We start from the raw sequence: 22,620 nt of genomic DNA, 5'->3' as shown, positions 1-22,620 counted from the left end.
ATGTCACAAGAGCCGCCTGGGGATACTTCTCAAGTGGGTCTGAGGACATCCCCACCCCAGGTGAATGAGAAGGGGGTACATGATGCCCACAGGTGGGCAGAGACCCAAGGCTGGCTGCTGCAACCCTCCCCTGCCAGGGCAGAGCATCCCTGCACCTCGGGACACATTTGCAAGGTGGAGCCTCATAAATCCCAGTTATGAGGCTGCAGGGGGGGGATCCAGCCCTGGTGGGGGGGGAGAACAGCACGAATCAGGGAACAAAGCCCCAGGTTCAGAGCAAAGCCCAGAGCCAGCCCTGACTCCCCCCTGGCCCCAGTTGGGCTGATTGACTTTTCTGCTGTCAGCTCCTCACCGTGACACTGGGCTGGACTTTGTCATGGGTCCAGCAGGCTGGGGACAGCACGGTGCTCCAGGAAAGCCAGGCACAGCATCCTGGAGGGGGTTGGAACCAGCTGGGTGAGCATCCCCCTGCTGGCAGTTCATCCACCCTACATGGGAAAAATGTCCCAAGCCCTGGAGCCCTGTCAGCCTCTGGCAGGCAACGTTCCTGATGAGCTCTTCCAATAGCAAGGACTGGGTCTGGGGTCACCTCTGGGATATGGATACCTCACCGGGACAAGAGTTTTTCCCACAGCCCTGCCCCTGGGCACTGCAGGATACCAGTACAACTCTCTCCAACAACAAAACCCTGTGATAAAGAAGATCCAGTGCAACATGTTGAGGCTGGATTTGCCAAATCATTGTTCCTAGAAGGGACTGATTGTCCCCAAGTCAGGCAAAGTGCAGGCAGCAGTGACACAGCCCCCTCCCACCATCCTTCCCCCCCTTCCCTAAGCCCCAGCACTTGCAGCCTCATCCTGCAAATCCCAGCAGCTCTCAGCCAGGAACTGGCTCTGGATGCTCAGGATGTGCTGTCACATCCCCCAGGACCTGCTGCAGGGAGACCTCACCAGCAGGTGGGGGCTTCCTCTCCCTGAACGTGGAAGCAGAGTGGATAAAACTAAGCCCTGTCTGGGAATAACTTGGGGGGAGATCCCCCTTTTCCATCCCTGGCATTGTGCTGCCTGGATCTCCTCCCACGGTGGCTCCGTGGATTGTTATCTAGCCAAAAGCAAGACATGGGGAGAGATGATCCCATGTGATGGATTCAAGGAAGCACGTGTCTCTGTAGCCCTGATCCTGCTAAAACCATCACTGCTGCAAGTCCCTGTGGGAAGCAGCCTCCTAAGCCCAGGGGTCTCATCCTCATTGGATGCCCACCAGCTCCGTTATGGGGGGAGCATGGACCATCAGCTCCTCATATCTCTGGAGGAAGAGCCGGAGCCTGGAGGTGTAGGTGTCCTCATTGTATGGCAGCTTCTTCTGCTTCAGGTACTGGGAGACAATGGGTTTGATCTGTAAAGGAAAAGCAGAGCCACCTCTGTGCAGGATGTGTTTGTACCTGGTTTCCAGCCTTAGCCATCACCAAGGTTCTTGCAAGGTGCCCAGAAGACACATCCCACGTGCCCAAAACAGGGCTGGAGAAGGCAGCACCAGCTACACCATCTTTGCCATGAAGCTGTGGTTGCCCCTTTTCCTGGCAGTGTTTGAGGCCAGGTTGGATGGGGCTTGGAGCAACCTAGTCCAGTGGAAGGTGTCCCTGCCCATGGCAGGGGGGTTGCAATGAGAGGATCTTGAAGGTCCCTTCCAACCCAAACCATTCCATGTTTCCATGACAATTAAGAGGTGGTTTCCAGCTGCAGCAGCACAGGGAATTCACCTGGCAAAACGCCCTCGTAGCGCCCCAGATTAGGAGCAATGCTCTAATGAGGCTCATGCCAAGGCAGAGCCACCCATCTCGCACCCAGTCCTTCTCCCAGTGTGCCCACATTGCCAGCTCAGCAGCAGGGCTGGGAAGCTCCACCAGCTTAATTACCCCTTCCCTGCAACACATCCCTGTGGGAGGCAGGTCCTACCAGCCCCGTGAGCTACAGCAAAGGGCACAACCTGAAACCCACCAGTGCTCCTGCTCCCTCCTCACTGATGAGCAGAGATCCCAGACTGAGGGGCAGCACATGGACCTGCCTCGGGAGCCCCTTGAGTGGGGGACAGTGCTCAGAGCCCACCTCTTGAACCACCCACCCCTTGGAGCAACAAGGAGGTTTGCTGAATGAATGCTGGACTGGGCAGCATGGAGATGCTTCCCCAAGGACAGAGTGGGGAGGCTGCTGGACTGCCAGGGTGCTGCCAGCTCGAGCTGGGAGCAGGGGAAGGGGCAGGGAGTGGAAACCCAGGAGAAAGAGGAATGGCAATGGAGGGAGGGGGGCTGGGGGCTGTTACAAAGCAGCAAGAGGTCCCTAGCATGGGAGGAGCAGAGAGAGCTGGGGGCAGGGAGAGGAGGTGGTGGGGAGATGGGTGGTCTGGTCCCCACCTCAGCTCCCAACATGCTTGTCCACCCCGCGGGGCCACCTCCTCACCTTCAGGCACATGTTGTCAGAGAGGCTGGGGAAGAGGTGATGCTCCACGTGGCAGCTGATGAGCGAGTGGCCGAAGGACCAGTCGAGCAGGGGGTGGCGGGGCAGGTTGAGGACACCCAGGCTCATCAGGTGGAGCCGCTTGGGCTTCCGATCGGCCGCGAACATGGGGAGCCCGATGTGCTGGGGGAGAGGGAAGGGGAGAGGGTGGGGACCCCACAGTACCCACCCCACCCCCCCCCCACCCCTTCCTGGCATGGCAAACCACCACTCCAGCCACACGAGGGCATGAAGGTGACAGCTGGGCTGAGACACTTTCTGGGGGTTGCTGTCAACCCCCCAAGCTGGGCTTGTCCCTAAACTCACTCCATCCTGGGCTTGTCTGTCCTCGGAGGACCCTGGCTCTGTCCCCCATACAATGAGCCACCATGTTGAGTCACCAGCCATCCCAGGACCTTCACACCCATCTCCCCTGACCTTCCCCCAGGGCCACCACCAGCCTGACCTCCCTGTGAGGACATCGTCACGAGGGAGGTGACAACCAAGGCCTCTCGCCTGAAGCTGACATAAGCTCCAGCCAACAGCCTGAGGGCTATGTCACCAGCACTGGGTGGTAGCTGACCTGTCTCCAGCACCGTCAAGACATCTCAGAGCTTCGTGGCTCTACCTGGAATATGTTGACGTGGATGTAGGGATGGGCCAGGAGGGCCCGGGTGAGCAGCATGCAGAGCAGGGCAGACCATGGTGACTGGAAGCCCGAGACATGGAGGAGCAGCCAGTAATGGCACCACAGACCCAGAAACATGCAGCAGAGGGTCCGAAGAGCTGTTTTCCACTCCACGTTCCTCAACAAACCTGTGCCAGGAAGGAGAGGCAGCACATGGGAGATGCTCTGATACTTCCCCACCACAGCTGCTCCAGCAGCCAGGCTGCTGAGAAACCTGCAGCCCACCCCAACCTCCATCTCCCTTTCCCCATCCTCCATGTTGGCCCAAATTCCCCAACTCCACCAACCCACTGGATTGTGGGGCTGGTGCCCAGAGCCCCCCAGAGCAATATCCTGTGGGCTGCAGCCCCTGCTGAGCATCATCCCATGGGTTTTGGTTGTTGGGACACGTACCAAGGGCAACCAGAGGGGTTAGGATGGGCACTGCCAGAGGTGCAAGGAACATGTAGACATAGCGGTTGAGAAAAGGCAACTTCCAGGTGCTGGAATCCCCCAGGCCGATGACATTGGTGTAGCCGTGGTGCATCTTCACGTGGTTGTAGGTGGCCTGCTCAGCCGTGAAAGCTGAGCAGAGCTGGGAGGGAACAGAAAGGGGAAGTGATGCCAATGGCTGCAGTGCCAGGGTCCTGCAGGAGCTAATCCAAAAGTGGTGCTCTGCACCCCCCACAGGCTCCAAACCAGCCTGGAAACAGACTTCTTAAAGAGTTCAGCACTGGAAACCAGTATCAATATTGCCCTCAACACATTGTCCTGCTCTGCAGCACCACGGCCAAGGGGATGGACACAAAGCCCCATTGCACAGCATGACACAGGAGCCATCCCCAGTCAGGGGCTTGTTCCCACCCCACTGGCTTCAGGCAAAGCCCCACAAGCAGGACATTCCCAGTGCTCCCTGCTGTAGTGTTTCTTTCCATTTAACCCTCCTGCACATAGATCATGAAGGTTTTGGATCCATCTTGTTCTCTGGTGGCTGTTCCTGAAGGGTTTGGGGTGCTGGCGAGGTGCTGATGGGGCTTTTATGGGGGCACAGCCACCTGAACCCTGTGGTCCCCCTCACCTCGATGAAGAAGATGGCCCACACCTTGCCCCAAGATTTGGACTCAGTCAAGGCATTGTGGCTGGCCAGGTGGCTGCCCTTGACGGTCAAGGTGTGATGCACCACGCCGAGGGTGAGGACACCCACCAGGAAAGGGATGGCCTGGGCTGACCGCAGGCACAGGAACCCTGTGGAGAAACCAGACGGGCAGGAGCTCGTGCTCCTCCAACGTGGGCTGGAAGCCTTGCTACACCCAGTTGTGCCATCACCTGCCCTAAACCTGTTTTTCAGATGGAGTTACAGGTATTTAAACTGCCCCAGCCTGAAGGCTTCCCTCTACACCACCCTGCGTGGCCAGACCAGCCACGCTGGCCAGCCCACTGAAGGTTTGGCCGCTTCCAGCCATGATGGCACTAGGTGTTGCCAGTGCCAGGGCCCATCCCACAGCTCTGGCTGGGATCCTGCTGCTAACAAGTCCAGTCCCGCCAGGATTTCAGCATTCCCAGGAGTTCAAAAACAAGCAGAAAGGAACACCTGCACCTTTCCTACCAGGTCACCAGAGCCCTGTCCTCGATTGTGTCCCCTCTGTCCCTGCTGGGGATTTTTACCACCAAATCTGCTGGGGTTTCCCTGCCCCATGGCAGGGCACATCTGAGCACATGCCACTGCCTCTCCCCTGCCCCATCCCCTCACCCCAGGCTGTCACCCATATCTGGTCAGGGTGTCCCAGGGCACAGGGCAAAAGCGTCAGTGCAGATTTGTTACAGGCTTAATAGGCTGCTAATGAGCTTCCAGCGCAAATGACCTTGCACCAGAGGGGTAAAAGCTGTGAGGAGGAGGAGGAGAGACACACCCCCCACACACACCCCCTCCCCCCCTTCCATCCCAGCCCCCCAGCCGTGGTTTTGGGGCAGGGGGCTGAGCTGGGTTACCTGCCGGGAGCAGGAGAAGGCTGCAGGCGAGGATGCTGATGTCCACGCCGTGTCGGTCCCACCAGCTGCTGTTCTTCACCACCTTCTGCACCAGCTCCGAGAGCTCGGCCATCAGGGCTTCCTCCTGTCCCCCTGCGCCCTTGGGGGTCATGTCCTTCTCACCCTGCGCTGTCCCCGGCTCCCGTCCCTCCGCCGGCACCTCCGTCCCGCTGCCCCGGGGACCTGCCGTGTCATCCCCCGCCCCCCCGGGGTGGGGGGCCCCGCTGGCCTCGCCGTTTGCCCGCTGTCCCCTCCTCCTCGCCGGGTCCCCGTCCTCCAGCGGCATCTCCCTGCTGAGCAGAAGCCAGGCAGGGCAGCACCCCCGGAGCACCCCCGGCTCCCCCCGCCCACCGCGGCCAGGCTTCTCCCGGCTCCCTCTGAAGGGCACGGGAAGGGCAGGGATGGGGATAAAAACCAACCAACCCAGGGAAGATGCAGCCAGAAGAAGCGGCGGCAGAACCGCTCAGCTTCCCACCCTGGGGACACCGCAGCCCCCCTACTCACGCCAGCCCACCGTGTGTCTCCCGGCGTTGGGCGTTTCGGGGCGGGTACAGCCCGTGGGCACTTGATGCCGTGGTGCAAACAGGGATTGGGAGAAGGGAGGAGCGGGGCAGGACGGGGAGGAGGGCGGATGCAGATTAACCACGGTCACCAGCCCACTGAGTGGCCCATTTCGGGGGGTGGCCCGTGGTGGTGGGACAGTGAGGGGTGCCCTGGGCCCAGGGAACCGGACGGCAGCGGAGGAGGGAAGGAGCGGGAAGAAAGATGGAGAGAGGCCGTGGAAGCGCTGGAGGCGAAGGAACCGAGTGTCAGAAATAGCCCCGAGAAACCCAAGCGGAGGCAACGGAGGACGGGGATAGGGTTTCGCTGCTGCCGGGGAGCGGGAGCAGATGTTGCTTGTTCCGCCAAGGAGCCGTTTTGGGGAGAAAAACGGCTTCTTTCCCCCCCCGCCCCCCCAGGGAGGAACAGGCTGCGGGAAGGAAGGGCAGAGCACTGCTGCTCCTGCCTGCCCGATCTGTACCCAGCAGCCGTGGCACCCGGCCCTGACCCCGGCAGGGTCCTTCTCTTCCGAGCTGTTTTCAGAAATGTAGTAAGAATTCCCTCCCTTTTCCATCGCCAGCTCACAAGAAGAAAATAAAATCATCCAGCCACAGCACAGGCCCCCCGAAGGATTTGGGGCTGTCAGTGCACAGAGCAGGACCCTCCTGAGCCCCACTTCTTTGTGGGGGAACACATAAAAAGGCACTAAAAACACGACTTTGCACTGTGGTACTGGATTTCTTCTTGCTTTGTTATTTCTCTGAAAAAACAAACAACACCCAAGCCAGCTCCACGCATCCACCAAAACCCTGACAAACACTGACACCAGGTAAATCCACAGCCAAGGCAGGTTTGCTGCAGCCATCACTGGGGTACCCCAGCCCCAAAGTGGGGCAGGCTCAGTGCCTCCATGGCAAGCCCACTCCTGCAGCTATAAAGAAAATTAATAATAAATTAAAAATCGTACTGACTGCAACATCAGTAGAGCCAAGGATGCATTAGAGACCTGCTGAGGCTTCATTTATGCCTTAGAGCTTGAGTTATGAAATAGCATCTCCAGAGCCAGGTACACTGACAGATTCAAGCAGCTTCCTTGGAAGCTGCAGGTCGGGGATTCACTCAGAGACACAATACAGCTCGTTAGAGAGGGAAGCAGCTGGGGAGAGCACCCATGGGTGCTGCCAGGAGGGGGCAAGACCCGAGGGGTGCATCGAGGGGAGCTACTGGGTCTGCTCCCTTCCTGTGCTTTCATTACCTTTGTCACATCTTGGATATCACTGCAAGGGATGGTGGCAGCACAGTGACAGCCCTGCTCCAAGGGTGCTGGGCTGCTCTTCCATGTGGCAGAAGGTGAGTGGTGGCAAAGCTGCCATTGCCCCGGTGCAGGACAGGGCTGAACTGGTCATGCAGCAGCAGCTGAGGAGGAGGAGGTGGGGATTAGCCCCACATCCAAAACAAACATGAGCCACCAGGATCCCACCACAGCTGGCAGAGAGATTGCAGGCATGCAGAGGCAGACACCTGGCATCACCCAGCCCCTTGCCACCAGGACCAGAGACCAGCTGGGAGAAGGGAAGAAATAGTGGGTTGAAAACTCCACAGGAGACACTGAGTTTTGGTTTCTGGGTTTCAAACCTATAAGAATCTCTTGCTTTAGGGTGCAGCAAAGGTGGGGTTTGAGGTTCCCACAGGGGAGCAGCAGCCAAAAGGAGAGTCTTCAAAGCCATAAGGAAGAAGGCAGATGCAGGGTTGTAGCCCTAAATCCACTCTCTTGCTGCCTTACAGAAGAAGGAACTTTTAACCCCAAATTTACACTAGATTTTCCACCATATACAAGCCAAGGCCCCCAATCCCACTGACCCAGCTGAGATTTTAGAGATGAAAGCAGAATGCTGAGTCGTCCCTTGCACTGCAGACGCAAAGAATTTAGCAGGAAAAACATATTAAAGACTCAGAAATCCTTCAGCACACACAGGGCAGCTGGAGGGGATCAGTGTAATCCCTGGAGCAGTGAGCTCTTGCCCAGCAGCTGCCAACCCTGCAGCCACAACTCACCCAGGCAGCACGAGAGTCCCAGGAGCTGATCAGCTTCTACAAGTCTTAGTATTTGCACCCCAGGACTGTGGTTGGGGGGTGACAGAGCTTGTTTAATACCTGGGTTTGGGTGGGGGTTTCCCCACCCCTTTCAGGCCTAGCATATTTGGGTAATTAGCTTAATGAGGGCTTAATTACCACCATCCCCTCCTCATCAGGGAGAGCTCGAGCACCTTCTTATTTTCCTTTCGGGATCTGGCAGAGCCCTGGGATCCTTAAGAAAGAGAAATTCGTGGAGTTTAACACCTCACCCCAACCCTTTCCCTGAACCTGCCGGCCGAGCAAGGAGCTCCATCTGCAGGCAAACCCTTCCTCTGTCACCCCCAAAAGCAGCTCCGTTTCCCCCCCGCCCTCATTCTCCCACCCCGCCCCCAAATTCAGGTCCTGGCCCGAGGGTACTTGGCACATGCCGGGCTCTGCAGCCAAGTGGTTCCCACGGACACTGCCTTCCCGGGAGCTCAGCACCTCTCACCCGGGGCTGCCCCAGGGCTGGCCAATGCACTCCAAACCCTCCATCCCCGTGGCTATGGGGTGAGGAGAGTCTGGAACGAGCTCGGGAGCCTCGGGGCAGGCACCAGAGGGAGTTGCAGCTCCGTGCTGCGGCTGCTCTCGCTGTCACTTTGCCAAAAGCAGAAGATGCCCAACCCCCCCCCCGGGCTGGTGGGATCCAAAAAGGCAAGATCCAACCTGATCCCTGTAGCGAGGCCAGGAGCTCTCAGTGAGTGCTGGGGGTCGCAAAGCCACTGAGCCCCGAGGGGTGCAAAGTTCCCTGCCAGGGACCAAGTCCCTGGGGGCAGCCACAGCCTCTCCCCGAGGTTCCCAGCAGGGAGGCTGGGAGCTGGGATGGGGCTGGCAGGGCCAGCGAGGTGCCGGATGTGGCCGATGCTGTTCGGTAGCCCAGGTGCTCCCAGCCCTGCCGGGACGTGGCTTTTCACCTTGAATAAATACCCGCCCGGATGGCCTGGCTGTTTGCAGGGCACAAACAGCCACATCGGCTGATGGAAAACTTCCCACTCACACTTCGGCAGCTCCGGGAAGAAACTGGATCCCGCTGCAGGCTAATCTGGCCGATCTGTTTGTGCCGGCCGGCGCGGCACAGACCGGACGGCAGCGAGACGGGGCAGGCAGAGCCGCGCTGCCCTGTCCCGGGTGGTGCGGGGCTGGGGGGGGAGGCACCGCAGACAGAGCCCGATGGTCTCCTCTGAGCTCTCTCTTGGTCCTTTGTCACCTCCCGCTGCCCCGGCACCTCGGGAGAAAAGGGCACTGCCCAGCCTGAAATGGGGTGCAAAGCCCACCGCCCCCAGAGGAGTTCACACTGTCTTTGCACACTGTAGAGTCCTTGTCCCTGTTTGACCACCCCAGACTTGTGCTGAGGGGGCTGCACATGGGGGGTTGATCTGCTAAACCTCAACGATGTTAACTCCAGGGTGACTAGAGCTGGGATTTACCTGCCAGCAGCAGCCAGGTACGGAGATGTCAGCTTAGATTCTTGGTGCTGCAAGGGGTCACGCAGCATAGTAGGACCTGTTGGTTCTGGGGCCAGGACAATGGTCCCCCATGTCCTGGCCAGCCTGGAGCACTGCAGGGATGGGACTACAAGCACACTCCACTTGCAGAGCGGGGCTGGACTCTGGCACAGGACCTGCAGCACAGGATTGCCCACCAGGCTCTTCTTAGCATGGGACTGGATACATACCTGCTATCAGCTATGCCATGGTGGGGGAGGGGAATGCAGCTGACTTCTCTTTCCCCCTTCCAGTAGCCAGATGCTAACAGAAGAAGCCCAAAGCTCAGAGACAGCCCTAGGTATAAATCCAGGCTGCAGGGCTGGGTGAGACCCACAGCAGCCGATGGTGCAGGACATTTGTTCAAAGCCTGTTCCACAGGAAAACCAAACCCAGCACAAAACCCATCCTCAAGCCCTTGGACATCCCTGCCCAAGGCTACAAAACCCATCCCTGCCCACGAGCACATGAATCCTCCTGGGGAGCTCACTGTGTATCCACCACCAGTCCTTTTTGGCTCTCCTGATACCGTTCCTGAGCTGTATTTTCAGTTTTCTCTATCAGCAGTGAATAAAGCACTTGTCATCCACCCCCTGCTCCAGCCCAGCTTAATTTCTAAAGCTTGGCTGGAGGTGTCAACTAATCACAGACTTCCTCCACTTAGCAGCTCAGGGTGAAGGTAATCACTGGTTTGGCCTCTGCTCTTGCCCCGACCGAAACTGCTTTGCCCCCACCCCTGGGTCCCTGGCGTCACCGCCTGGCGGGTGTTACCCAACGCGGGCGGGCGGCAGAGATACCGCGGCTTCCATCCCGCTCCTCTTCGAAAATGCCAAGCCTGACACCCGTGGTGCCATGGGGGGGATAGCCATGCCCTCTTGCCTGGCAGCTCTTTCGTGACCCACAAGGGCTGAGGGTCCCAAGGAGGGAACCAGCCTTTCTCCAGCACCAGTCACCAGCCAGCGATTGGAAAGATGATCCTGAGCGCAACACTGCACCTCCAGTCCTCAGACATTGAATACAGTTTTCTTTGTAACCATGGCACTGCCCACTCCCAGCTCCTCCCCCCCACCCTGCTAGTTCCCAGGTGCCCTTCTAGTCCCCAAGCCAGAGCCACCAGGGCTGGCCACACACATGTCCCCAGAGACAGGCACCCGACCCGCCCGCGCCCCGGCAGCCGCCCACACGGATCTTTTATCGCTTGGTGCAGGCAGGGTCATTCCAGGCTCCATCATCTGCCCTCTCTAGGAAAGAGGGATGCTTCCAGTCTCCTTGGTATGTGGCAGTGTAGGGATGGAGGATGAGGACCCCGCAGAGGTTGTGCTGGGGATGGCACTACCTGGCCCTTGGTGCCCCAGGCTGATCCAACACTGAGCGAGGACCATCTGCTGGGGAGGCTGAGCGTCGTTACCCACAGCTGGTTTGCGAGGTTGGGTCTCCCTGCCAGCTCCCACTGCCCCTCTACAGGCCAGGAGGGAGAGGGGCTGGGAGGGAGAGTAGGGCTCATGGTCAAGGCCCCTGTGCCTTCTCCCCCAGGAGTTTTTGGACACGCTCTGGTAGGGCCATTGTGGTTGCCCAGTTTAAGAAACCAGAGCTAAGGCGGGCACCAACCAACCAGGACCTGCATCTTGACTTTATTGCTGCTCTTGGGAGTATGAAGAGATGTTGAATTCATGGAAACCAGGAATGCCTGCAAGGCAGCAGACACCCTGCCAGTAAAGAAGCAGCCTGTGAACAGCTTTAATCAGCAAGAGGAGGGGTGACAGGCTGCTGCCCCTGCACCCAGGATGGGCACTGTCCTCCACCAGGCATGGGACAGTGCTATGCCCTGGCATGGTGGTTTGGTTCCACTCTGGGTACAAACAGTTACTGGTGGCCATGGTCCCTGACCAGGTGCCCACTCTGTCCAGAGAGGAGATAAAGGCAGACAGGGCCATGGCATGTCCTGTCATGCCTGGGAGGCAGTGCCTGGGAGTGAGCTGCCCGGCCAGGATGGGAAGCCAATACTGTGTCAGGATGGAAATTTGGTTGGGAGCCAAAGGGCAGCCCAAATCCAGCCAGACTTGAAGAATGCACCTCCATATCTTCATCCATAGCCTACTTTCCTGCTTTTGACTGCTGTGGGAAGCAATGGTTGAGCCAAGAAGCCAGGGAGAGGGTCTGCTGTCCCAGCTCCACCAGGTACAGCCGAGCTCCATCTTCCTGCCAGCCTTGGGGACACAGTCAGCAAACACCCTGCGTGTCCACCCTGCCCAGGGCAAGTGCCAGTGAACCTGTGGGGCTGGAGAAGAGCCTGTCCTTCCCAATGGGCATGTGCAGCCCACCAGAGCCCTGCAGAACCTGCCCTCTGTGCGTGCCACCACAGCAAGGGCCATTTTTGTGTCTTCTCTGAGGTGAGCACCCAGATGCGCCCTGCCAGCCAGAGGGATAACTCACACACTGCCTGGCAGCTATTTCATCAGCACTGCTGGACCCATAAAACCAGTTAGCTTGGAAAAACAGGGACTCTTCTAATGATACCTTTGGAGCAGTGGTGCTCCGAATCCCAGTCCACCAAGAGAATATCTGGAGGAGCCTGGAGGAGGTTGCGTGTTGGCCCCAGCTCACACACAGCTGCATCCCCAGCCCTGCCAGCAGCACTGGGTGAATAAAACACCCTGAAAAGTGGCATTTTGCAGGCTCCTGGGAAGACAGGAACACCAGGAGAGCTGCTAAATACTGCAACCGGTTTTGCCACAAAAGCAAAGTCTCCCCAGCCCTGTTCCTCCAGCTTTCCACCTCCCACCTAGACCCATTGCAGGCAAATTCAAGGTGCTGCTCCTTAATCCCAGCATGGGGAGCCACCCTAACCCAAGGAACCTCACTGGTGCCTTTTGTTACCCACTTCAGCGAGGCGCTGCTGGGATCAGGGTCAGCAGCAGCCAGAGCTCACCAGCTGGAGGGCAAAGTGGGGCAAAGCAAAGAGGGAGGAGGCCCATGGAAAAAAAAAAAAAAAATAGGGCTTAGAATAGAAACCAGGTTAGGGCTAAACTGTGGGTGGTAGGAGCTGTTGTGGGTGGCAGAGCTGGCTGTCACCACCAGCCCAAAGGACCTGGGAGCCTCCAAGCCATCCTCAGCATCCTCAGCAAGTTTGCAGGGTTGCCCATCATCTAATTTTGGGAGTTGTTGGGCTGGAGGGTGTAGAGGGAAAGGGACTGTAGGGACAAGCCTCGGTGCAAAGAGAGCAGGAGCTCACCCCTGAAACCATCCTTTCATCCCACAAAGGCTCTTCTGGTCCATCGGATGGCCAGGGCTTGGGATTACCCCTCCAGAGGGTCCTTGCTGCCCAGGAGAGCTGCACCCAGGGCAGTGGGACAGAGACTCAGCGGAAACAGGGACTGAGATAGCAGTTCTGCAGAAAAAAAGTAGGTGGTTATTTTCCTTTCTTCTGAATGGGAAAAGAACAATCAACAATGAGCCAGGCTCAGCACAAGGTGAGATAAGACCAACCTCCCGCGGCGCTCGCGGCAGCGGGACCAGCGTCACCGGGCACTTGGCACAGCCCAGAGGGTTCCCATGAAGCTCACAGAAGGATCACGAGGTGCCACCAGCATCACCCGGGCACCCGCCAGCCCAGGGAGCCTGTGGGTGGCTGGATCCAACAGCAAACACGGGAGCTGTCCTGGGCCCACATCCCCAGCTGGGTCCCAGCCAGCTGGAGCCGGGCAGGGAGCTGATAGCGGGATTTACCGAGCGAGGCCGGAGGCAGTTCTGGGAATAGCTCTGCTGCCAGGCACGAGCCTGCTTCCCGAGCAGGATGTGAGCTTCAGGCACGTGGCATAGGTGATGCTTCTGGAAAACCGGGAAATTTGCTTGGAGAAAGGTGACTAAGACTCATGTTTTGTTGGAAAAAGGCGTGAAACCGGCCTCCTTGGAGCTGATGCAAAGTCTCCATGGAGCACCTCAGGTTCAGGCTGCACATGGACTGATGGTTTTCCTAGGGTTGTCACCCAGGATTTCACTCCATCTGCTCCAGTCTTCAGTTCCAACATGGCCTTATCCTGCTGTCAGGGCAGCTGGGGCAGCTCTCGGCATCATCTGCCCCTGGGATGGTGAGAAAGCGACCTTACAGTCCCCTTCGGAGAGGAAGGCACCCATCTCGTGTCACCTCCTCCAGCTCTGTAGAATGCCCAGGGAGGGCTGGGGACCTGCTCATCCTCCCCTCAGAGCAGAAAGCTCCCCAGGAGTCGACTACAGTGCCCAGCACCTCCAACTCACACAGGGTCAAACCAGTCCCAGCTCAGGGACAGTGTCCCCTGCCAAGGAGCCAATCCTCCCTGGGGAAAGGTGGTTAGACACGTGGCATTCCTGCCCAGTGGAGCTGAGGGCAGCCCCAGGCCAGGTGAGTAACACCTTCGGCCGCCTGCCTGGAATACCGGGGGCTGATCTATCACCCAGTGCCAGCGGGTTAGGAGGGTGCTGCTCTGCTGGCACCTCCAAAATGCCTCCTGGAGGGGTCATGAAGCCTCTTCTGGCTCCTGCCAACACAACTAGCCCGGCTTGGCACCACATTCCAGCATCCTCCAGGATCTCCTTGTTCTGCTGTGCCCTCTCCCACCCACCCACTCACTCCAGGCAAGCAGTTCCCACTTGAGCTTGGGCACATGAACACCACCAGACCATGCCCACCCTTCTCCTGGTTGGCTTTTTTCCCCTCTCTGGGTGCCACTCAGCCCCCCCATGCTCCTCCAGAATCCTCCATGGGCACCGCTCCAGGGTGCCACTGCCACCCAGGGCTTTCATTAGGGATGTCCAGGAGCTGGGGGAGGAGCTGTACTGTCCTCATTCCTTCAGGCCTTATCCCAGAGCAGAAGCAGAGCTCTGGTCACAGACATGCCAGTGCTGCCTGCACCCTGCCCGCATGGGCTTGTATAACCTCTTACATCAGGCAGTGCTGGGCCTGGGCTGAGCCACTCCAGTTCCAGCTTCCCTACCTGCCCATGCTGGAACAGCACTAAGACCAGTCCTGGGGCCCAAAGCTCTGGGATCCCACTCCTTGGGTGTCCCATTCCTTGGGGACCCCTACCCCTGCTGGGCTCCCTATGGGTCCTTCCACCCAGCAGCCTTCCCATGGGGACACTGGCAGGTGCGGTCACCCAGTCCCCACCGTGACCCAAGGATGCTCAACCCCCCAGCTCAGGGTCCTTTGGAACACAGTGCTGCCTCACATGGAGCAGCCCTTGCTGGTGTCTTTGCAAGCAAAAAAAAAAAACAAACAACAGATGGGAGAAGGGTCAGAATGTGGCCAGAGCTGCTCCCTGGCCAGCAGCAGAGATGACCCCAGCACAGCCTGGCAGGTGCCCAGAAAGCCTCCACCTCCCCAGCTGTCCCTGAACTGCTTTCCAAACCCGACCAGTCAGGTTTCGGGGTGCTGGAGATGTGCCAAAGCACCAGGGCAGCGGGGTAAAGGCATTCCCTGGCACCAGAGCAGGCAGGACGCTGTGCCAAGAAGAGCGTGCACTGCTTCCCACCCCTTGCCAGCCCCCAAAACGCGAGCAAAACCCCCAGGGAGACGCTGCCAGTGCGGACAACCGGTGACCCAGCGCACACCAGCGCTCCGGCGGGTTGCACAGCACCCCTGGGGTCCACGCATCCTGGGCAGGGGTGGCTGAGCCCCTGCACTGCCAGCCAGCAGCAGGCACTGCCCCTCGGGCACCGCTTTCGGGTTGCAAAGCGCCCGCAGGGGTTACTTCGGCCCTTGGTGCTTTTCCGTCGGGCAGCAGGAGGGCGGCGGGGATGAGCCCGGCTTTGTAGGTCAGAAAATGAAGGTGCGGGGCAGCGAGGGGACTGGGCTGGGTCAGCCCGTGAGTCAGTGGCAAAGGAGGGACCGGCGCGGCAGAGGCTTTATTAGCTGATGAAGGGGTGGAGCGAGGAGCCACGCTAAGAGGTGGCATCGACCGAGCGGGATCCGGCTGCTCCTGCTCGGCACAAGCCCCAGGACCCCGACCCGCCGGCCATGCAGCCCCTGCCCCTTTCCTCCTCCTCCTCCTCGCCAAGCCCCTGAGGGGCTGCCGAGCCCCTCGCCTTCCGCCGCAGCCCCAGACTCGCCCACGGCGCAGCCAGGAAGACGATGGAGCAAGGTCAGTGAAACAGGTTTCTCCTGGGTCTCTGGAGCAGGCGTCCTTCCTTCCCCGCGCCGGCGGGGGAGTTGCAGACTTGTTGACAGGGGCTCTCGTTAGCTCGGTTATTGAGCGGGGCTGAGCGCTCTGCGCGGGAGGCAGCAGCTGGGATGGGGCCACGGCTGCCCCGTGCATCTCCTCATCCCTCCCCCGGGGGGTGGCCCTGCTGCTCAGCCTCTTCTGCCCTCACGGGACCCCACCCGAGGCCCCTGCCCCGGCAGGTGTGCTCTGAGGCACTGATGGAGCTGGAGGGCTGAAATAATGGATGTTTGCATGGGAGTTTGGTTGTGCCAGGGACCTGGAGGGGCTTGGGGGCAGCAGCCCGAGCTGACCCTGGTGCCATAGCCCACAGCCACCCCTCGGTGCTGGCACACCAGCCCAGCAGCCAGTGTCAAGCTCAGGGGTTGTTTGTGGCTGAGGAGAAGGGCCAGACTGGGGATTTATCACAGGTGAGGTAAGAGGCAGCATCCAGGATCCTCCCTCTGCTCCATTTGGGCCTTTTGCCATCTCACTGGAGCTCCCGTGTGCTCTTCTGTGTGTCTGCCCACGGCTGAGGGCACAGCAGGGACAGGGAATGCCAGGATCAGCCATTCCGTCCCTGAGTGTGTTTCCAAAACACAGTGGGAGAGCCCAGGGGCAGGGTTCTGGGGGAGCAGGCATGGGCAAGGGTCCCTCAAGGGTCTCTGGTGCTGTTAGCACCAGGTTTGGCTGTGGCACAACCCCCCAGCCAGGCTCTGCCACTTCCCAGAGGTGAGATAATGGATTGGGAACAAAGAGAGGTTGTAGCAGCCAGATCCATCCCTGGCAGAGCCTGTACTTGGGCCAGAGCAAGGTTGTGCTCAGCCCAGTGTCAGCCATGTCCTGCTGCACCCTGCACCCAGGGATGGTTCCCAAAGGAATCCATCCCCACCAGGACTTAAATGCCTGTGTAGGACCTTACTGCCTGGGTTTAGGTTGTTTCTGGGCTGGATCATCCCTGGCAGCCCTGCACTTGCTGCACCTGCTGCAGGAGGTTGGGTGGTCCAGCCTTTACCTGAGTGTCTCCTCTGCTGACAGCTGCGCTTGTCCCACTGGGATCTTCAGGGCTGGGTGGCTCTGCTGGCTTTGGAGAGCTCTGTTGAGTTGGAGCTCGCTGTCCTGCAGCAGGGAAAGACAATTGTTGTCAAAGTTCATCCTAAAAGGTTAAAGCTCAGACAAAGCTCAGGAAACAGGAGCAGCAGGAAGGTTGTGCCTGTCCCTGTGAAGAAGTGGGAAGCTGGGAGATAACAAAGAAAACAGGGATCACTGCCTGCTCCTGAAGCTGCCCCCAGGCCCACGCTGGCATTGTGGGGCTCTGCCAGCCCCACACCAGCTGGGGGCCACGCAGCCCTTCTAGTGTTTTTGCCACCCACTGGAGCATCTGGGGCATGTCCAGGGTGTCAATCCTGCAGTGTTGGGGTTTGCCCAAGCAGACCCCATGGTCTTGGCTAGTGGCACTACCAAAGAGCCATGTCAGTATCATCCCAGCTACAGAGGGTTTCCCACCCCCTTCCCCCCCACTGTCACCCCCAGGACCTTCATGCCCCCCTGCTGAGCTGATCCCTTGTTCCCCCAGGAGCTGCCCTGTTGCTGGGGCTGTGCTGGGCTGCTGGGGGCCCACACCCTGGCATGTGGAGCAGCAGAGATCAGCTCCTTCACTGAGGCTGGAGTCAGGTCCTCCTAAAAGACAGTTCCCCACACCTTCAGCAACCCTACCTGCAGTGCTGGGCACAACCCCCTCCTCACCCCTGGTTTCAGGGCTGTACCAGAGCAAGCTGGGAACCTGGGTGTCATGGGGGCACTGGGGATGTTCAGCAGCTGGGAACAGAGATGAGGCAGTGCCTGTGCCTGAACCACACTTACCCCCAGCAGCACCATCAGTGCTCAGCAGGATGAATCCAGACCAGTGCCTTGTATGTGACCACAGCCACATCCTCACCCCAGCTCAGAATCCCCAGCTACGAGCCCTTAAATCCCTCCCTCTCTCCGTGCTGTTCGGGAAGGAGCCTGGGAGAACCCCTCTGGCTTTTCCAGCTCCATACAACCCTGTAGCTCCCCCTTAGCCCCCAGCCCACCCTGAGCACAGAGGGGCTCTGGGGGGGTGCCCCGGCAGGGGCAATTCCTGGCGTGCTTCTGCACAAACAGTTCTGTACTCCTGCTGAGGCTGGAAAAGGTTATTGCAGCCACAACCCCGCAAATTACAGAGCAAACCTGCGCTCTGGCCCCGCACCGAGCCCGGTGGGAGGAGCTGCCCTGCTCCTGACCCTCACTCAGCGGCAGTCGGGGATTTTAGCTTAAAGCCCCGCAGGGAGCAACTCCTGACCCTGCACCTCGAGCAACCAGCCTGCCCACCCCAGGCACCGGGGATGCCCCACACCTTGCTTTGCCCCAGCTCCCCCCGGGAATGCTCCATGCATCCCCACCGACCACCCCGGATGGGGAGCAAGCCTGGACAATGGGTAGCAGGACAATAAACACCAGGAGCATGGGTACCAGGACAATAGATAGCAGGGAGCTCAGTCCAGCCCCAAGACATCTGGTGGCAGAATCCTGCTATTTTGCAAACATTTATGAGTTGCATGAAGCAAAAGCAGAAATACATTTGTCCTTTTAATACCTAAATCCAGCGTTAAAAGGAAACAACACTCTGCTTCTCCAGCTTTCCTGGCCTGCTCAGCAGCTCCAAGGAGGACACGCTGAGCTGTGTCCCTGTTGCTGATTTGGGGGCACTTTGGTTTTGGGAAAAGCCACAGAGGGTCCCAAAAGCTGTTGCAAAGCCCCTGTGAGGTGCTGCATCCAACCCAAAGTGCCACAGCCAGCCCTGCACTGGGAGGCCTGGCAGAGCTGGGCTGTGCTGTGGGTGCTCTGTGCCCAGCCCCTTCCTGCTCCCCTCCGTTCCTGCCACCCCGCTCAGCCACTGGGCCAGGAAGTGAATCCCCAGAGGGATGGGCAGGAAATAGTTAAGCAAGTAGCCAGAAATGGCCCTTTCTAGCCTGGCAGGTCCTGGACCCCAGTGTCACCCTCCTGCGTGGCCATCGCCAGCTCTGGGTGTGGGTGAGGATGGAGGAGAGGAGCAGAGCTAAGGACTAGGTCCTCCTGCTCAAAGGGAGATGCCTCTCTGTGGTCCCCTCTGCCCATAGGACTTACCTGGTGTCCTGCAGGAGATACTCTTTCTTGGTTCTATGCCAGTCTCAGAGAAGCAGCCACAGGTGCCCACCAGCCAAGCAAGGGTGCTCAGTGTCTGCAGACCCCCACCTGGTAATGGTTTTAAGCTAGAAAAGGGTAGATTTAAGTTGGACATTAGGAAAAGGTTCTTTAATATGAGGGTGGTGGATCACTGGAACAGGTTGCCTAGAGGAGGGTGGAGGCCCCATCCCTGAAGATGTTCAAGGTCAGGCTTGATGGGGCTCTGGGCGATCTGGTCTTGTTGGGGATGTCCCTGCTTATTGTAGGGGGGTTGGACTAGATGACCTTGAGAGGCCCCTTCCAACCCCGGACATTCTATGGTTCTTTGATCTCTACCACCACCCTGAGTTATCCCCAAAAATCTCCCCTGCCTTCTCTCTCCTCCAGACAACAGCCCTGGGGTCCAGCAAGCACCTAAGGATGGGCAGAGTGACAGCAGGTGCTGACACATTCCCCTTGCAGCAGCTGCACAGGGGTGAGGCCAGGACCTGTGACCCAGCACCACTTTTGTGAGCCATGCTCCCCTGGTTGAGGAGCTGGGGGCAACGAGCTCCAGGGTAGGGTGTCCATGCAACAGCCAAACCCCTAGCATGGCCCTTTGGCCTCACCCCACTCCCTCCCTGTCACCTCCAGCACCATCAGGGACCAGGAAATACACATCCAAGCCTCACCCAGGGGACTGGTTTTGCTGCCCGATTGAACACGGGCACAGGGCAGTTTGGTGTTTGTGGCTTGGGGTGCTGAGGAACAGGTGTCCCCAGGATCACTGGTTCCCTGCCAGGGGGACACTGCCCAGAGGACCCACATGTGCCATGTCTGAGCGTCAGGGCAGGCAGAGCCCCCAGGAGGTACCAAGGCTGGCGTTTGGCAGCGCCAGGGCCGGGAAACCTGCGCCTGGCTGGGTTTCTGTTTGGGAGGGTATTTAAGGGTGTTCTCCAGGGTGTGCCAGCCCTCGCCTCCACCCTGCTTTCACAAGCACCCTCTTCCAAAGAAGCTTGTTGTTCTCGGCTGCGGAGCAGATGCAATTAGCACCGAGGTTTCCCCGTGGAGGCTGCGCTGCTGATGGGCAGAGCAGTGACAGGGCCTGGCTGTGCCAGGGACCTGGGGACAGCCACGTCCCCTCTCCATGCCCAGGGTGAGCAGAGCCCAGCTCCATTATGAGCCCAGTGGGATGCAGCAACCCAGCCAGCTTGAGGAGCTGGAAACCAGGGGACATCTCCTGGGCTGGGGGGTTGCAAGGGCCGTGTCCCCACCAAACCCCTGTGCCCACAGACCATCCTCTTCCCCTGACCTGGGGCAGCTGTGGCCCTGAGCCCATCTCTTGGGCTCTACGATGTTGTGTTGATGTCACAGCTCAGTATCGGTCTCTCCCTGCAGTCATGGGGGTGACCACATTGGTCTCAGGGCTCAGCAATCCCAAGCAGCATTTCTGGGCTTGGTCTCAGCATTGCAGGGACTCATCCCATGGCACCTGGACACCATCACATCACCAAACCTCTGCACTCTTTAGAGGAAAGACAAGTTAGGAGAAGGGATTTCTGTCAGCATCAGCCCAACATCAGCAACTGCTTGGGTGCTCCTAAGGAAAAAGGCCAAGTTAGGGAGTCCCCAGATCCCCTCCTCATCCCAGCACCAGCCCATGAGAGGTGCCAAGCCCATAGATCCACTTCTCCCTGACATCCGCTGGGTAAACTGGTCCCATGGCCCTGGAGTGACAGCAATGGGAACTGGAGTGAACCTGTCCTCTCACATGTCCATCACAAACCCAAAGGCACAAAGGAGGAGGTAGTTCATGGTGGGCAGCTGGTGCTCTGCCAGTATATCTCCTGGATAAAGTGGGAGCAGGGACTGGTGTGCCAAGGGCAGAGGGTTTGGATGAAATCACAAACGTGCACAGGGAAAGGGGTGAATTTAGCCACCATAATGTACCTGAACATCAGCCTCGGGTGATGGGTCCTGCTGGCAGCAGGATTTGGTGGCCATCCCTCTGCCATGTCACATCCCTGCTGCCCCGCAGCCCTGCGGGCAGTGGGTCCCATCCTGCTCTCCCAAGCACAGACCCGGCAGAGGGAGCTGTGACATTAGCGAGCCCACGCACAGCTCTCCCTGCTGGGACAGCAGCCCCGGGCTCTGGAAAGGGACCAAACAAAGCAGTTGCTGGGGCCCCGGCGTGGCGCAGCCTTCACCGAGAACTTGTTGACTCAGCACGTCTGATCACTCGCCCTTTTGCCTGGAAATCAAGCCAAAAGTTATGCAGAACTTGTAATTTCAGATATAAAAGCCCTTTTAGCTCCAAAAAAAAACACTTTTTAAAGCACCTTCTCAGCTTGCATCCGTGCAGAAAGATCTTAGAACTTTGGTGCCATGGGTATGTTTGGAGCATCTGTGGATGGTGGAGCATCCCAGGGTGCCGTGGCAGGAGGCTGGGACCCCACACCTCTCCTGGTGGGGCTACAGCCACTGGGTGGGCAGGAGGACAGAGCCACCCTGCAAAGAGTATTTCTTGCTTGCCAAGAGTGTTTCTCTTCCCCTACACCCACGCACCCTCTGGGCATGCACAGGCAGGGAGCAGCCCAGCTTCCCACCAAACAGATCCCCATCCCCCAAAGAGCAGCACCCCAACCCCCAACACTCCCAAGGGACAAACATGGTCCAGACCCCAGCCAGACCAGGGGTGAGCCCACACAGGCTGCCAGGAATCCCTGTGCCTGGGTCATTCCTTATCATTTGCAGCCCTGAGATAAGGCTGGGTAGGCAATACCAGTCACCTTGCTCTGAGCTGGTAGTTTGCATCACAGCCTGGACAAGCACGTTGCCACCACTCCAAGGCAAGGGGCTGTTGACTCCCTCCTATTGGGGTATGTCACTACCCAGGTCCCTGTCCTGCTGCTGCAGCCTAGAAACACTCCTGCCACCCAGGAGCTGCCTGCAGATCATGGATGCAAGATGGTGCAGTGGAGCTGAGGGCTTGGCAAGGGATGGTCAGTGAGATGGATGGGTCTGCAGGACACCCAACGCTGTGGCTCAGAGCTGTGGTTTGGGCTCTCATGCACCAGGGGTGCTTGGAAGCTGCTCTGGGATGCAGCCTGGTGCTACACTCAGTCCTGGGAAGCTCCTGGATGCAAAAGTCAAGATCCTTCAATCACAAACTGCTGATGCAACTCAGTGTCCTGGAGAGATGGGTCAGAAACGCTGCCTCCGTGGGACAGCCGTTCAACCACTGGCAGCAAGTACAGACACGTTCAAACCACTGTCTTCATTTCACTCTCAAGACCATGCAGACTGGACTCATGGACCTGCTGGCTAAAGACATATCAGGCTGAACAGATCCAAACAGACCCCATAATCAAAATTCCCATCCAGAAATACAGCATCAAATGATGCAACTGTGAACCAGGACTCCTCATCCCTCTGCTCCTCCAGCTCAACCCACAAATCAACCACTTGCTCAAGAAAAAATGGATTGTAACTATTTATTTTGGGTTCCTTTGAAAATACCAGCATATATCTCCTTCCATTCATGGCTTTGTGTGGTCTCTCAGCCCATGACAGCACAGTGTCCTAGCCAGCTGTGTAGCTCACTTCTTCCTCCAGTGAGCAGGTGACCACCAGGTTCGAGCTGCCTGGTCCATCTCCACTGTCATCCCTCCATGCCAGGTACTGCCTGGGAGCATCACAGACAGGGAGCAGAGCAAGGGAGCAGAAGGGCAGTCCAGAGGGACTGGTGGGGATGGCTGGAGTTTTCAGCTGCCCCAGGAAGGGAGACTCTGGCTTGTGTTTTCTGGCAACTTAGAACTGGGTTTGTTACTTGATCATTAAAAAAAAAAAAAACAAAGAAAATGCTGCTGCTGCTGCTGCTATCTGCAAAAGGAAAGAGAAACATCTATCAGCACCCTGAGCACCCAAGACTGAGCTGCACCAAAAGCCTGTAAAAC

The 22,620-nt window shown here is 58.5% G+C and overlaps 3 protein-coding genes across 6 annotated transcripts in view; 1 reads left to right on the top strand and 2 right to left on the bottom strand.

The window, feature by feature from the left end:
• Positions 1–1,142: 1,142 nt before the first annotated feature.
• On the bottom strand, positions 1,143–17,479 carry FADS6 (fatty acid desaturase 6). Of its 3 annotated transcripts, XM_051634764.1 has the most exons (8): positions 17,363–17,479; positions 16,515–16,618; positions 5,149–5,480; positions 4,238–4,404; positions 3,574–3,754; positions 3,121–3,308; positions 2,457–2,636; positions 1,143–1,395 (listed from the first exon to the last, which is right to left on the bottom strand). In XM_051634764.1, the coding sequence occupies exons 1-8, from the start codon at positions 17,375–17,377 to the stop codon at positions 1,246–1,248; spliced, it is 1,317 nt and encodes a 438-aa protein (XP_051490724.1). In that variant the 5' UTR covers positions 17,378–17,479; the 3' UTR covers positions 1,143–1,245. The 3 variants fall into 3 exon arrangements, with proteins under 3 accessions (XP_051490724.1, XP_051490727.1, XP_051490725.1); XM_051634767.1 differs by lacking the exons at positions 16,515–16,618; positions 17,363–17,479 and adding an exon at positions 5,611–5,812; XM_051634765.1 differs by lacking the exons at positions 16,515–16,618; positions 17,363–17,479 and adding an exon at positions 5,692–5,812.
• The window catches only part of OTOP2 (otopetrin 2), a 25,873-nt gene continuing 18,209 nt past the window's right edge, over positions 14,957–22,620 (top strand). For both annotated transcript variants that reach the window (XM_051634756.1, XM_051634757.1), the window contains exon 1: positions 14,957–15,442. The gene's annotated coding sequence lies outside the window, so the exon portion shown is untranslated. The remainder of the gene's footprint in view (positions 15,443–22,620) is intronic.
• USH1G (USH1 protein network component sans) overlaps positions 22,222–22,620 on the bottom strand; it is an 8,929-nt gene continuing 8,530 nt past the window's right edge. The window contains exon 3 of the mRNA XM_051634763.1: positions 22,222–22,546. Within this exon, the coding sequence (XP_051490723.1) occupies positions 22,543–22,546 (4 nt within the window). The 3' untranslated portion in view covers positions 22,222–22,542. The remainder of the gene's footprint in view (positions 22,547–22,620) is intronic.

The sequence above is a fragment of the Apus apus genome, chromosome 17 (genome assembly GCF_020740795.1).
Source record: "Apus apus isolate bApuApu2 chromosome 17, bApuApu2.pri.cur, whole genome shotgun sequence".
Lineage (NCBI taxonomy): Eukaryota > Metazoa > Chordata > Aves > Apodiformes > Apodidae > Apus > Apus apus.
The sequence above is the reverse complement of the archived record's forward strand: the minus strand, read 5'-3'. Positions and strand labels throughout refer to the sequence as shown.

Coding starts and splice junctions, on each gene's coding strand:
- FADS6 (XM_051634764.1), bottom strand. Junction 4,405..5,148: donor CCTTCTCCTGCTCCCGGCAG/GTAACCCAGCTC, acceptor GTTTCTCCACAG/GGTTCCTGTGCCTGCGGTCA. Junction 2,637..3,120: donor TCCACGTCAACATATTCCAG/GTAGAGCCACGA, acceptor CCTCTCCCCCAG/CACATCGGGCTCCCCATGTT.